Here is a 15,662-nt window from a genome sequence, read left to right as displayed (position 1 = left end):
TGTTTGAAGTAGATGATACCGCCAAAATAAAAGCCTAAACTGACTTTTCACCTCCTTAGGAGAAAACTCTCTATCTTCTTTTTGCATTTCTTCAACATGACATTTGCGAAATGTGTTTCGGGTCAGATTTGAGCTTCTAGTGCTGAGAGTAAAATCCACTTCGTTGGAGAGAAAATTCACTTCTTTGTTATTTCAGACGTCAGTGACACTGACCTCTGGGCGTCGCATCGTTCCACAAAGATGTGCCCACTGAGGTTCACCGTGTGCTTATTTGCTCCACTTTTTCTTCCCAGAGGCTGTTCTCTCTCTTTATTCTTTCTCTGTTATTCTTTAACACCCACACACACTAGTATTAAAACACAAATGCTCACACACACACACACACAGGAGATTATGGAAATGTCTAACAAAGAAGTCAGGCAACAACAATTTAATATAAAGTTCCTACAAAAGCAGGGACATAGTTTACGACTTGTAGTTTGGGTCGTCACACATTCAGCCGCAGTCGTTCTGCTTCAGAGAATGAAGATCCAAAACACACCTTTCACCCACATGAATGCCACAAAAAAAACCTGATCAGGGTTTAGGATCGTGGCACATAAACATCTCATCCATATCACCACGACTTCAGCGGCACAGGAGCATTGTTGGTCCTGACAGATGATGAAGGCGGCGGTGTAATGGAAGAGAAGAACTCTCTGAGATACTGTCGAATCTCAAAATTGTAATTCAACCCAGTCGGCAACACGGTCATCGATCATACAGGCGATGACTAGAGTCTGGGACGAGCTCAACATGAAGCATAAGGGACGGTTTACTATAAGCTTACAGCTGTAGAGACTTGTAAAGTGCAATGTGTCATGCACAAATTAAACCAAGAAGGCCACAAACACAAAAGGTCTACCGGAGTCAGTACTGCCCTATATGCAAAGTTCAGCTTGTTCAATAGATGTTGGAAGCAGCTGCAGCTCACTCTGCAGTGTTACCTCTACAACTCGGCTAAAAGTTCCCGACCCCAAGAGACCAGTTCAAACTGGTTCTGTCGGTGCAATACAGGTCGTTATAGGAACTTTTGATGTAAGAGTTTTCCTTATCCAAGTTGTAGCTCCAGGGAGAGAAGGTGTCGCATACTGTAGAGATACTGTACAAAGCCGTAGAGGCAAATGTGTTATCTGTGATCTTTGGGATATATAAAAAATATATATATATAGAAATAAAACTGAGCTGACTTCAGTTGGAATTTGCTGGTAAAGTAATAATGGAAAGACATGAAAGAAAAAGGCTGTCATCCCCCTTATTTTCTTTCTTAAATTGAAAACTTTCGTAAAGACGTCGTAAAAGACGTAATGCTGCTGCAGGGAGTGCAATGTTTAGTGCACAATCTGCAGAATCTGAAGGGTTCAGGTTCATTGAAAGGCAGCCGGTGGGAAGCGTTTTAGGAGCTACTCGAGTAAAGTAAGGCATCGGGCGATGTCGATGAGGAGGTCAACTGTGTGAATGACTTGCACTTCACTCAGTGGGATCAGAATCTGTTGCCAAGAGAGGCAGACAGAACTGGGCAAATGGCTTATAAATGACTAAATCTCATCCTACAAAAAAAGTACAGAGAACAAAAAGCAGCGTCGAGTTTGGAGAACAAACTTTATAGAAAATGTGCGATCAGAGGGAATGAGGCTATGTTGTATTCTGTATTGAAGAGTGAAGATGAGGCTGCAATATCTGACGAAGAAAACTAAGAAATGACAGTGAAGGAATTTGTTCTGCTGCACAGCTGAAATAACCTTTCAGAAGTAGTTACAGTGCTGTGAAAAAGTATTTGCCCCCTTCCTGATTTCTTATTTTTTTGCATATTTGTCACGCTTCAATGTTTCAGATCATCAAACAAATTTTAATATAAGACAAAGATAACCCGAGTAAATACAAAATGCAGTTTTTAAATGATGATTTCATTTTATTAAGGGAAAAAAGCTATCTAAATCTACCTGGTCCTATGTGAAAAAGTAATTGCCCCCTAGACCTAATAACTGGTTGTGCCACCCTCGGCGGCAACGACTGCAATCAAGCGTTTACCATAACTGGCAATGAGTCTTCTTCATCGCTGTGGAGGAATTTTGGCCCGCTCTTCTTTGCAGAATTGTTTTAATTCAGCCACATTGGAGGGTTTTCGAGCATGAACGGCCTGTTTAAGGTCGTGCCACAGCATCTCAATTAGATTTAAGTCTGGACTTTGACTAGGCCACTCCAAAACCTTCATTTTGTTTTTTTTAAGCCATTCAGAGGTGGACTTGCTGGTGTGTTTCGGGTCATTGTCCTGCTGCATAACCCAAGTGGATGCCATTTTTCCCCAGTGTCTTTCTTATTGTTGAATCCTGAACCCTGACCTTAACTGAGGCCAGTGAGGCCTGCAGTTCTTTAGATGTTGTTCTTGGTTCTTTTGTGACCTCCTGGATGAGTCGTCGATGCACTCGTGGAGTAATTTTGGTAGGCTGGCCCCCCCTGGGAAGGTTCACCACTGTTCCAAGTTTTCTCCATTTGTGGATAATGGCTCTCACCGTGGTTCACTGGAGTCCCAAAGCCTTAGAATGGCTTTGTAACCCTTTTCCAGACTGATAGATGTCAGTGACTTTGTTTCTCATCTGTTTCTGAATTTCTTTAGACCTCGGCATGATGTTTTGCTTTTTGAGATCTTTCAGCCTGCTTCATTTTGTCAGACAGGCTCTATTTAAGTGATTTCTTGATTCAACAGGTCTGGCAGTAATCAGGTCTGGGTGTGGCTAGTGAAATTGAACTCAGCTTTCCAAAAAATGTGGTTAATCACAGTTAATTCATGACTTTTTCACATAGGGCCAGGTAGGTTTGGATAGTTTTTTCCCCTTAATAAATGAAATCATCATTTAAAAACTGCATTTTGTATTTACTCGGGTTATCTTTGTCTTATATTAAAATTTGTTTGATGATCTGAAACATTTAAGTGTGACAAATATGCAAAAATATAAGAAATCAGGAAGAGGGCAAATACTTTTTCACAGCACTGTACAATGGAGGGGAGAAATGAGAGGAAGTAACCCTGGTTTGGTAAAGAGGAGTGACAGTAACAGATGACTTGATTAATGTCCAATTTACTTCGCAGCCACGACCAGAATCACCTCTTTCTCTCTCTCTCTCTCTCTCTCTCTCTCTCTCCAGGGAAGGACCTGAAGCGTTGTGTCTCACTGGAAACTCCTTGAGAGATGAACATGTATTCAATAAAATGACCAGAGATCCAGAATCAGAGGGAAGGCAACTGATAGCTAACAGGCTAACACTAGCTCGCAGCGTTGTTCCAGCTGGACTTGATTTGGTGGTTTCCAAAGTGTACATGGCGTTGTCATTTCAGAAGAAGAAGAAGAAGAAGTCCACCAGAGATCAAGAGCTCTTTGCTGCCATGGCAACTAGCTTTCCGTCACTTAATTAACCTCTGAAATATTTTAAATCTGTTCCATACTTTCCAGCATTCAACAAAGTTGTTATGTCTTAATTAGTCAAAAAGTGTAATGTGGAAAGACTTTTCACTAAACAATGACATTTAAGGTAAAACAGATGCTATTTTAGTTTAATAAAATTGAATACTACTGTATCAACTGGCTAGGGATTAAACGCTAATGTTATACTGGTATACTGTAGCTACAAATAGCTAAATTGGCTAAAGGAAAATTAAATGCGATCACCTCAGCTTATGAATTACATTTAAGACAATTTAAACATTTAAAATGTTTTAAAATGATTATTCTTGAGAGCTTTTATATATATATATATATATATATATATATATAAAAATAACTTCAAGTTCTAGCTGAAGTTGAAGCACTGAAAAATATTACAGTGGCATTCGAAAGGAGTTGAAATGTCAACAAGGGATGAAAGAAATGAGTCAGTTCAAGCGTCAGTTGTGTAAACACAGAAAGAAGTTAATGTCAGTTTAAGAGCCGTTTGAAAGTCAACGGTCAGTTTAGATATAAGTGCTGAAAGCAGTTCAAGTGTTTTACAAGCAGTGGAAGTTCAAGTAAGCACCTAAAAAGCTGTGAGTGTCAGTCCATGTAGAAAGACTCAAATGGGTTGATAAGTCAGTTGAAGTGTAAACAATCAAAAAGAGTTACAGTGGGAGCTGAAGTGTGTTTAATGAAAGGAGTTAAATGGCAGTTGAAGTGTACTGGCAGGAGTTGAAGTGTAGGAAGTGAATGGAGCTTTAAGTGCCATTGTGTAAGCACAGATAGGAGATGAAGTGTCAGCTGAGGTGAAAGGAGTTGTCGTAGCCTTTTTTAGTGCCTTTTAAAGAGTCTATTCTAAATGAGTTTGTTTTTGATGCATCATGGACCTTTTAAACATGAACACAAACAGATGCACCTGTAAAAAAACAATCAAAAATGTCTGCTGTTAATCAATAAAAGTCATTTTAGACTGTATTTGACATGTCCAACATTAAAATAATAGTGGCTATGCCTTCAGACAACACTATAATGTACAAGAAAGCAGGAAATACATGTTTACCGGCTCCACAAAAACATAAAGAAATGCAGGTTTTAAAGTTTGTGTACGTCACTTTTTTTGTGCCTTTTTCATTAAAAGGCTAAAGATTACACAGAGAATGAGATGTTTTCACTGTTATCATCCCCGTCTTTTAAACACACTCCCACAGCGCCGTCTCTGATGATGTATTCACTGGCTCTGCAGCCCCGGCCACTGCATCCATATTCATGCTGCTTGTTTTGCTTCTCAAACGTTTGGCGTGCACACACACACACACACACACACACACACAGTCACTGGGAGCAGCGACAGCCAAATCCAAGAAGCTCCATTGTTTTGGCTCATCTGTTTTCTCGCCTCCCGCTCTGTCTTTTTCCGCTGTCAGTCCCTCTTTACTCGGACAGGGTGAAGTTGCCCTTTCGTCTCCGTCCAGCTGGGGAATGCTAATGGCGACGCGGCGAGGCCAAGACAATTAGCCAGACACACACCACGCAAGCAAGACAAGCGCTAGCAGACCCAAAACACAGTGTGTATCAGTGAGCTACAGGAAACACACACATATACACACATACACAATGAGAGACAATTGCTAGCGTCTAGCCTTTGTTTTGTAAACCTGCAGTTCGGTCCAAGAAACAAAGCGAGAGAGGGAGTTGGACTGAGTCACTGGTTGAATATATTGATTTAAGAAATGTACAAAAGAGTGTCTGCTCAGGACGAGACGAGCATCTACAACAGTGATACTCAACTTGCGGCCCGTGGGACAAATATGGCCCGCGATAGGGTGCAGGGTGGCCCGATGACAGAAAGACGGGACATTCACCCAGGAGACCGCTGTTAGTGTCCCGTGTGAAGGCAAAAGTCAACATCGACTTATTATTTTAACCCAAACCAGGATATGTTCCTAAATCTAACCAAACTGCGACCGTTTCACAGCATTAACCACGTGTTAGAGAGGCTTTCTGGCAGAAAGGCCTATTAATGTTTGTGTATTAACTTGACCCCTGGCCTCCTGTCATCTTGCAAAAGTGGCAAAGCAAGTTGAGTATCCCTGATCTCATGATGGACACCTTTTTTTTAAGAAAGGATTTATCAAATCCTGGTGCCTACATTACCCACAATGCAACTCAACAACAGACAGTTCTGTTGGAGATTCTAGCAGCCCCGCCCGACACTGACTCAAGTGACATCACTCGAGGCAACGTCACACAGCTCCCTCCGGAGCCACAAAAGGCTTCATACGACCTTTTTCACATGTGCAGTAGCACTCCCCAACACCTGTAAACTGATTCTGTGCCTTTTATGCAAATTGCGAAAGCCTCCCTAACTTTTTAACAGTTTTAAATATTTGACGACTGGTTTCAGCCAATTCTGCTTCGTGGCAGTTGAAGTGCAATCTGGGACAAAACTCCAGCCCAGCAACTCCATCTCGATCCACTTGCAGCCAAAATCTCCCCCGAAGTATCCCTCTAATTGGCCGAGCTCGGCCAATTCGAGATTTATAACAAGTGTGTCTCAAAGGTCTTTACAGATAAAGAGTCTCAAACTAATCAGCCGGCGAGCAAAATGAAGCAGGTCTTCGACTCCACACAGAGGCGGCTAAGCATGTAGATAAAACAAAGCAATTATCAGAATTTGAGCCATTGGGTTCAATAGAATTTGAAGAATCCTGAAGAGCTGCATCAGTAGATTATTTTCACACCATTTATGTGCAGGGACCCATTAATATATTCTTCTTCTTCATATTCTTTTATGCCAAATGAAATGTGCCAGTTTCTTTTATCACGCTTGTCACTATTTGTGGCCATCGTTCTGGCCGGTTGCTAGTTTCTTCCATGAGTGGGCAAAACATCAGAACTATTTGACTCTGAACAAAGTGGAGAAGCGGCTTGTGATTGTGAAACCAGGCTGTGATGCTCTGAGCTGAAGGGGAATTTATCCAGAGCCAGACGCACTCATGACTGTGCGTGCAGTCTGAATGATAATGGTTGCTTATCTCAGCTCAATACACGGATATCTGGTGGGCTCGAGTAACAGTCGCGAGCTTCAAAACTGCATTGCGGAGACTTAAGAAAAGACACTCAAGACTTTATGTGACTGTGGATAACGGAGGAAAAATAGAAAATCCCCCGAAAACCAAACTATCCTTTTATTCTGCAGCTCAGAAGTCTTGAGCAGCAGCTGCACCTCAGAAGTGAGAACTAAAGACCGCAAAGCTCTCAGCTCTCATTCTGATTGTGCAAAGCTAACAGCGTGAACGCCCGTTTCCCAGCCTTTCCACTGATCAATAGCTCATATGCGGCTTGGCAGCGCCAGTTTAGATGCGTATCTGCCCGACCGAATGGGCACTATCTCCACCAGCACACTTTAATCAGACTGAGTTATTGGGATGTGTGGCTCTGGGTGAACGAATGTGCACACACACACACAAACACACATATACACACAAAGACAAAGCAGCCAATCAATCACTTTGATTGAGTGAATAACAGGAAGAATGAGCTCAGAAGTCTCCAGGCACAGTGGAGCGTCTGTGCCAGATGATGGCCAGTGAATTGGATTGGCAGGGATCCATGTAGTGTGTGTGTGTGTGTGTGTGTGTGTGTGTGTGTGTGTGTGTGTGCTAACAGTGAGTTTATGACTCAGGCAGACATATTCTCAGTCAGGGTCACTACCTTTCCTTTAGACACCTTTAATTATCCTTTTTTGTTTTCTCCATCATTAACTTTTAAAAAAAGGAAAATACACTTAAAGGTTCGGTCTGTGGTCCAGATGGTTCCTGGTTTGATCTGTGCAGTGGACTAAACCATCTTTCCTCCGCTACTGCCATCAAGCTGTCCTTGATCGAGGTACTTCAAGACAAGAAAAAATACCTAAAAGTACTTCAATACTGCTAGAAAACAGCCAGCGGGGCCACTTCTTCTTACCTTTAATATCTCGTATTTCAAGAACTACTCGAGTTGAAACAAACATTTAAATAATCAGAATTTAAGAGCCAGAGGTACGTCCAAACTTACTTGCACATTAAATTCAACAGGTATAAGGAAATCCATCATTCAGAGGCAGACTATCTGTCAGTTTCTGAAGTGGCAGCAGCCCCAAAGGACCATGATGCAATGCGACGACAGGATGTTGCTGAGCGATGATCAAGACCGACTGTTTGTCGACTGGAAAAAAAACTCGCTTAGACATAAAATCCATAGCTGAATGCGATACCATTCAAGTGCCAAGTTCACTGTTGAGAGTCGCTTTTTGGGGAAAAGTAGAAAATCACTAATTGGAGTAGAAGAGAAGACAGATGTGGGGGTTGAATTGAGGAGACACCCAGGTGGCTAAAAGAAGCCAACATGGTGTTTCACACGTCTGCTCTCTGGATAAGTCTTCAAACAAGAGAAAGTTTTCAAAGGTTTGCTTCGTCATGGTCAAAAAGTGAAACTTTGAGCTCAGACCCAGTCTGTCCCAGTTCCATGTGAGGACACAAAATCAATTTCCACACCTTCACCCCCCCTGCTGCAGGCTGTCACTTAGCCACAGCAGGTTTCTGTAGAACGAGGCACAAAAAAACGAGGGGAATCGTAGGCGTCATCTGGTCAGCTTATTGATCTGTACAAACCTCTAGAGACCAGGAGCTAGCCAACCGCAACACCGGTGATCAGTTTGATGATAGAAACTGCTGCTTCGGCTTCAAGCCCAAGACTTAAATTTAGCAGCAGTTGAAACAAAACAAAAAGCATCCAAGCTGTAATGAATATTTTACTTTTAGCATGTAAGCAGCTTCTGATACAGGTTGTGTACCTCGTCTTCTCGCTCTCGTTCGTTCTGTTCTGCCTCAAATATGAACTACCGAGGAGGGAAACAATGGGCAACGTCACAAAAACCAAAGAGGAATGCCACTTTAAATCCTTCAGATGTACCACTGATTGCCTGTAAGCTCACTGGCCCAGATTCAACCAAGAGATGGCGTTCAGCCATCACATTTATCCCACTGTTATATATGGACGTCACTAAATGTTGTTGCAACCACAGGAAGACTCCACCTCTCTCCGAGACCAACAGTGCAGACCTTCAGGGAACAAAAGGTGTTGAGTATTTACCACAAGATAGCAGAGCAAGGAAAGTGAATTTGTAAAGCACAACTTTGCTGCAGTAAACGTACCATTGGCCAGTTCATGACTGGACGACCTTTAGGGAACTACAGCTTCAGCAGCCGAATATGCTGCCGAACACGGGTGACCTGAATGCTTCACTCAAGGCCCATTTAGATTATAACACTAAAGAATTTGATGTCCAACTACTAATTCAAAAGGTCAAGAATTAACATTCAAGCTGAACTTGACATGGTTATATTAGATTATAGACTTCAGTTGGACAAATAGGACTTCTTCAGTAATTCTCCTGTCTAATGAGGTTCAAGAGAAACTGATCTGATGTCAGATATTTCAATCAGGGCTCAGAGAAGCATGTGAACCCTCAGCCGACACAGGGAGGAACGTGGTGCTTTACTGACCCCTAGTGGCCGTACATCATGATCACACATCCTGTGCAAGTCAAGTTTAAAAAGATGCCTTTACCAAAAGCCACTCCAGGTAAGGGCCTATAACCCAAATGATGAACACCCACTTTATGAAACATATTTAAAAACAAAACAAAAACATCTTTATTTTAAGGGTACGCATGACAGCCATTTAAAAATAGCACAGCATCATCCGGTCGTTTTTTATACAAATAATTAGCATAGTGATATTAACATGATAAACACTGTACAACGTATGTAAATACACATTCATACCTGCCAACTTCAGCAATATATGAAAACCTATAAAACATGTGGGCCAGTGCATAATTCATCCGTAAAAGTAAGCACTCAACATTAACTTACGTACGTACACACAGACGGGGCTTACAAATTACTAATGAATTAAGATTATTTTCTTTTATCTTAAAAAAAAAAGAAGTATAAAATGGATGCCACAAAAGGGTGTACTCAACTGTAACACTAAAACTCATTATTAACAACCTTAAACACAATAAACTGGCAGACTTCTTAATAACAAATGCCCACATTAAAACTCTTTTCCATCACAAACTGGCATTAAAGATTTATTTCCAATATTATATAAAACGACAGACTACACTACGTGTATAAATATTAAACATATTAACAAATTATATACAGACTGGCAAGATTAGATGTTTGGGGAGGCGACGTCTCACGGAGATAAAGCTTTCTCCAAAATGTCAACGTTGACCAACGGCAGGGACGCAACCTCGAAAAACACCCTGAAAGATATTAAAGAAGCCATTAATTCATCTACGTTGACCACTCCATTATAAAATAGCTCCGTCTTTAGATACACGACTTACTTGTGCGAGTATTTGTTTCTGATGGCTCTCAGTTTATCGTCAGGAGGAGCTGAAAGCATCACGTAGAGCTTCCTGACAACGGGCGCCAAATCTGACGTCTGGTAGCCGGAGTGGAACTGCAGGATGGGACTCTGCAGAGGAAAGAAGAGGGACATTTGCACTGCTGCTCATACAAACATGTAGCCACGCTGGATCCTTAAAGCTACAAAAATATAATACAAATTCACTGCTTGGGCGTCATTACTCAATACGTGACAAACATTATCCTTCCTAAATTGTAAAACCCGCACAGCAGCCGATTCCGGAGTCGGCCCAGGAACAAAATAAAATTACCCACCATCCCTTGTATTACTGCTGCAATGATAACTCCCAAGTTACATGGAAAAACAATTTACATTTAAATTGAAAGGAGGATGGTTCACTAGAGAGAGCGGCAGCCTGGCTCTTCATGCAGAACTCAAAATTCAGTCTAGTCAAACAGTGGAGAGTTTAAGTCCGCCTTAACTGCTGGACAGCAGAAGCGCCACCAAATCACCTTTTATAAACAATCAAGTAAAAAGGTTCCTGAAAAAAACACTGCAAACGTAAGGAAAACAGAAAAGACAGCCATGATAATGTTCTTAGTTGACAAAAACATTCCTGTTGTGCATCTGTGTGGTGTTTGAGTCATTGGAGGGAAAGGCTTAAAGGCTAATTCCATTGTTTTTAAACCTGGGCCCTATTTTTAATTTTATGTTTAAACATACTTTGGGGTCAAGACTTCTCCTCGAGATCTCGCTTTCTGATTAAACAAAAAGGTCTCTCTCTGCAGGGATCCTTTCCATTATGTTGTCAGGCACTTTGAATAACTACCTGAGCCTGTCGGCGGCAAAAACAAACAGCTGCAGTGTGAAGAAGTGGTTGAGCACATACCCATCCTCCCAGGTCTTTGGTGACCAGCGCCATCAGCAGGCAGGCTGAGGCCAGCAGGGAGCCTCTCTCCGACACCAGCTCCATCTCCATCAGACTCATCTCGCAGTAGTACCGGGCCAGCGTCAGCGTGTCCATGCCCGCGCTCACACACTGCAGAGACAGCACAGCAAACACTCAGAAGAGGGAAGACCTCAAGAGACTGTGGAGAGCGCACACACACACACACACACAACATACACACACACCTTGGCATAGCGTCTGAGGAAGCGATAGGGGATGGGGATGTTGATGTCGAAGGACAGCGCCTGCAGGATGGTGGCCTCCGTGGAGATGAGCTCCTCCCTCTTGTACGCGTCATCGCAAATATAAAGAAAGTCGTCGACGCAAGGCGGACTGCGCTCCTGCAGGGGCGTCACAATAAAACATGAAGCAGGGTCAGGAAATCTTCCTTTGTATTTGGGATTTTTTTTTAAAAAAGGTGACAGGATTCATAACTTAGTAAGCATGGTCGATGTGATCCCATTTCATGTTTCTTCAATGAGCTTGTGAGCCTCTTAACTGATGCTCACCTTCATTTTTCTTCAGAATAAATCCCACTGACTGAGTGAACTTTACAAAGCCAGAGATAAAAATAAAAACACACACCCAAACCCCCCCCCCCCAAGGAAAAAGGATTTGTTTTTGCGATTCTGTGTTAATCTACAAAGAAGAAATGGATTTTTTTTAACTCTTGCCAGAGTCATCTAAAGCACGGCACTTTATTATAGAAGATACGCTGAATCTTAAGAGTCTCCGCCCTACCTCAAATTTGGAGGCTATGAGCATGGCGGTGGAGCCGACGAGCTGCAGCATCTCCCTGTGGACCGGAGTCTGGGACAGGTAGTGGTCTGTCATCTTCACAGCCAGGTACAGGGTCTCGTGGTACAGCTCAAAGTTCTCCTAAACCAAACACATGAACAGAATCCAGTCAACGTGCCGCACAAACACAGAAGGAAGAAAGAAACCGGAGACGCAGGACGGCATTTAGCAACACACACAGCTCTGTTTTGCTGTGAGGGTTATTTCAACCTTGAAATCTCCTATTAACACAAACGGGCTACCAGGAAAACTCACCTGTACTTCAACCAGCCAGTCGATCAGGATTGCCCTCATCTCGGGGTTGAGGCTGGGCTGCTGGGGCATGTAGTTACAGAGGACGAACTTTTCCTGCAGACAATAAAACAGAAGAGGGATGAGACAAAAACAGAAACAGAGCTAGATCCTAGAAACATGGTCCAAACTCAGACCTTTTTGAATTTGCCAACAGTGTTTTGGTTCGTCTCACCTCTCTCTGTTTGAGGTAGTCAAAGATGTCCTTTGCGTACTCCGGACACATGTAACAGTCCTCAGAGTTCTCAGAGTCGATGTCAAACTCCTCTGGGATCTACAAGGATGGAGAGAGTGTGAGTAAAGGAGGAGGAAACTTTTCCAGAACATTTCTTTGGGGCGTGTAGTTTTCCTTACTTGTTGTTTCTGAAGGTGTGCTGGCACTTCACGGGCAGCAGGGGGCGTAGCGGCCACCAGCTCTTCCACTGGAGCTGCTACACCCTTCTGCGCCTCCTCTTCATCAGTCTTTTCTCTCTCAGCGGGAGTCTCGTCCGAGCTCACAGACCTGCAGAGGGAGAGAGGCCGCAGATTAAAAGACTGAGGAGACGACGCGAGAGGGAGAGTAAACCGTTAAAAAGAAAAACACCGTCGCATTACTTTTTCAGGTTGGCGTGATTCGTGGTCGACACCGAGGTGGAGCTCGTTTTCTTCGCCTGCTTCTTCGCCGTGTTCTTCTTCCTCCCTGGAAGGCTGATCTGAACCTTATGAGCCTGTGAACAAAGCCAAATGGAGATCAGGATTTTTAAATCATAGACTGTGTCCGAAATCACCCCCTCGCTCACTCAAGAACACACACATTTAGTCGTTTACAGTGAGTACGATTTTGGACATTTATAACCTGATGCCAGTTCATAAGAGATGGTAATGTACCATGAGTCTTTTGGGACAAAAGTATAAAACTGACTCGCGCCCATGAGCTGGAATGTCACAGTTTTGGTATCAACACGTCGGCTCTCTGCCACCTCGTTGGTTTCACAGCAGCAGCTCTGGCGCTTGTGAGGAGAGGAGACAAACATGGCGCCCGTTTCTCACCCAGGTGAGGTAGCAGAGTGCACACATTCACACCACAGTGGAGGACAACAGCCAGCCCGGGCACACCATCACACCGAAACCCAGGGACGCAGTGTTAAACACACACACACACACACACATATACGTGTCATTAGGTGTCAAACATTTTCCAAATAAATTTAAAAAAAAAAACTTTCAGAAAATGTTTTGACTGACCAAAAATGATTAAAATGTATAAATTAGTTCTCGTGTATGTGAATTGTTAATGTGTGACAACCTAGGCTTCCCATTGTTTTCCCCGTGACAATATGAATTCAGACAATTCAGACACTGTGCTTCTCTCACCGCCACTAAAGTGGTAGATACCAACAGCGTCCCACTTACTGTCTTGAGGCTGCCGGCACTGTTGGGCCGACAATCTGACGGACACCGACCGCTAGCCTGCCGTCAAGAAGGGGCGAGCGGTTAACACAAAATATCACAGGGTGGGAGATCAACACTCATCCTGCATCCAGACAGCAGCTCGTGAAACACAGCCGACATTCTCGCTGTCAGATTTTAATAACTGGAGGGTTAACTAGAGGGTTTATGAGGTCCAAATTTAAAATCCTGTAAAAAGGTCTACATGTTTATAAAGGAGTGACACACACACACACACACACGACAGCAACATATCGTCCTTCCTGCTACATTGTCAAAAAAACAATATTTGCTGTTGAAATTTTGTGCTTTTAAAAAACAAAAAAAATATGTTGACAATTTTTCTAGAATTCAAGATTTTGCTTTGAGGCGCCTTGATAAATAAAAATCATCATCAAGGCACATGTGCAGTATATAAAGAGGTTATTAACATCTCACAAATGTTGACCAAATGACCCTTTCCCTCATGCACCACGGCACGTACATGTTCCAGCACTTTCTGTGCATCGTCGTGGTCTTTAGTATAAACAAACGCCCCCAAATATTCCCACTGAGGCAGGTGTTTTACACAACGCTCCAGTCAGAGGAGACTCACAGTCAGTGACAACAGGAAGCTCAGACATCCACTTCAGAGCCGGCAGAAATCAAACAGGGTTTTGCATTCCCACCTTGCATGTAAACTAAACCAGACTTGTATTAACTAGTGATCAGTGATTATTTAGACCAAAGCAAACTTGTTTTGTTGATCTCAAACATTCCCACTCAGGAGAAATTCTCATGAAGCCATTATACTCATTAAACTCACATCTGGAAACTCCAGCAACTCGGAAAGGTTGGTTTAAACCGACTAAAGGAGACTTTGTGTCTCAGACTTACATTAGTGATGTCGATAAAAGCGGTCCTCTTCTTGGGGGCCCCATGAGGAGGGGAGGAGGACCTCTTCACCTGGGGGCCTTCCTCCTGCAACACAAAAACACACCATCACCCACAAACCACGTGAATGCACCAAACACAAGATGTGTTGCACTTTAGTCTCACGGACTTAATCCTTTCAGGATTCATGAACTTCGAGGCTGCTGCAGCGTCTGCTTTGTTTACAGCCTTCACTGCCAGCAAGCTGCTTATCCAGCTAAACCCACATGAGAGCGTGTTGTCTTTTACCTGGTTCTCGGTCTTTGTTGCATTTAGCTTGGGTATCTTGCTCCCGGCGGTGACTGCGGGCTTCTTTCCCCTCGGTACGGGCATGGCTGCCTCCTTTAACTGTATCCTCCTCCGCGAACAAACTCTGCAACACGCAAAACAAAAAAAAATGGCGGGTCGGGTTTAAAAATAAAGGTGGGGCGGCGTGTTGTCGTGGTGTTCAGTTTTAAACAGTTTTAGCTAGCTGCAGATAACAAGCTGTAGAACCGAGAAACTAAACAAACAGCTTAGCGGTGTGCATCAGTGTTTGCTGGGTGGGGTTTCCACACGTGAACCGGTTCTGCATTGAAGGAAAAAAAAAAAAAGGGGTTAAGGCTTACCGTGTTTTATAATTCCTGCTCGTGTACTTCAGTCGCTCGGTTCAGTGACGAGAAACGCCGCAAACAGCTTGTTCAAATGTTGTAAATAGTCCAGATTTGCCGTGTCGCTTCATGGACGGAGAGCTCAGACAAAAGTGCTTCAGCTGCGGATCCAAATCTGCTGCGCCTCGCTCTGATTGGCTGGAATTTGAGCCGGGCGGACCAATCAGGAAGTCGCTTTGAATGCCGTTGCTAGGGAGCGTTGGTTTCACGGCAACGGCTCCGCCCGCTGCGTCGACGTGAAGAATGTTGACTACCAGAAGCGTTAAAAAACAACTGATTATATGTGGGAAAAAAAACGTTTATTATGTTATATTACTATGTTGTTATGTTATGTCAACGAGTAAGTGTGTTATTTAGTTGAGCAAAATCCATTCAAATGTTATGGTGAGTTTATAAATGACCCCTCCGCCCGCCTCGTTTCCTTGGAGTTAAATGAAACGAACCCTGGAGGAGGAGCATGTGGGATTTTCAAACATCCTTAGAAACCAGCTGCAGTTTAAACGTTGGAGGTTTTATTGATGTTTTTGCTCATGAAGTCTTAACTGATGGTGATTGTTTCAGGACAGACACGAGGTGAATATACATGTGACACAGATTATTTACATCAGTGCACATGTTCAAACACAAAGTACCTGTCAAACAAGTCTCCCATGAGTTCATTCACAATTACATCTATTCTATTTATATGCTTGTTTACATATTTTTCCACTTTCATTTTACTATTAATGTATATTTTAATAA

The 15,662-nt window shown here is 42.9% G+C and overlaps 1 protein-coding gene across 1 annotated transcript; it reads right to left on the bottom strand.

The window, feature by feature from the left end:
* Nucleotides 1-9,224: 9,224 nt before the first annotated feature.
* Nucleotides 9,225-14,986, bottom strand: ccnb3 (cyclin B3). Its single transcript, XM_070930032.1, has 13 exons — nucleotides 14,880-14,986; nucleotides 14,521-14,644; nucleotides 14,236-14,319; nucleotides 13,324-13,380; nucleotides 12,526-12,638; nucleotides 12,286-12,433; nucleotides 12,107-12,205; nucleotides 11,896-11,988; nucleotides 11,584-11,721; nucleotides 11,028-11,183; nucleotides 10,783-10,932; nucleotides 9,871-10,001; nucleotides 9,225-9,786 (listed from the first exon to the last, which is right to left on the bottom strand). The coding sequence occupies exons 2-13, from the start codon at nucleotides 14,602-14,604 to the stop codon at nucleotides 9,717-9,719; spliced, it is 1,323 nt and encodes a 440-aa protein (XP_070786133.1). The 5' UTR covers nucleotides 14,605-14,644; nucleotides 14,880-14,986; the 3' UTR covers nucleotides 9,225-9,716.
* Nucleotides 14,987-15,662: the final 676 nt, after the last annotated feature.

This window comes from Enoplosus armatus, chromosome 23 (assembly GCF_043641665.1).
Source record: "Enoplosus armatus isolate fEnoArm2 chromosome 23, fEnoArm2.hap1, whole genome shotgun sequence".
Taxonomy (NCBI): Eukaryota; Metazoa; Chordata; class Actinopteri; order Centrarchiformes; family Enoplosidae; genus Enoplosus; species Enoplosus armatus.
The sequence above is the reverse complement of the archived record's forward strand: the minus strand, read 5'-3'. Positions and strand labels throughout refer to the sequence as shown.

Bases quoted from the DNA above. Each gene is read 5' to 3' on its own strand.
- ccnb3 (XM_070930032.1), bottom strand. From the start codon at position 14,604: ATGCCCGTACCGAGGGGAAAGAAGCCCGCAGTCACCGCCGGGAGCAAG. The intron at 12,206-12,285 runs GTAAGGAAAACT...CCATCCTTGTAG, and splicing joins CACACCTTCAGAAACAACAA to ATCCCAGAGGAGTTTGACAT. The intron at 10,933-11,027 runs GTGTGTGTGTAT...CTGTCTCTGCAG, and splicing joins TCCTCAGACGCTATGCCAAG to TGTGTGAGCGCGGGCATGGA.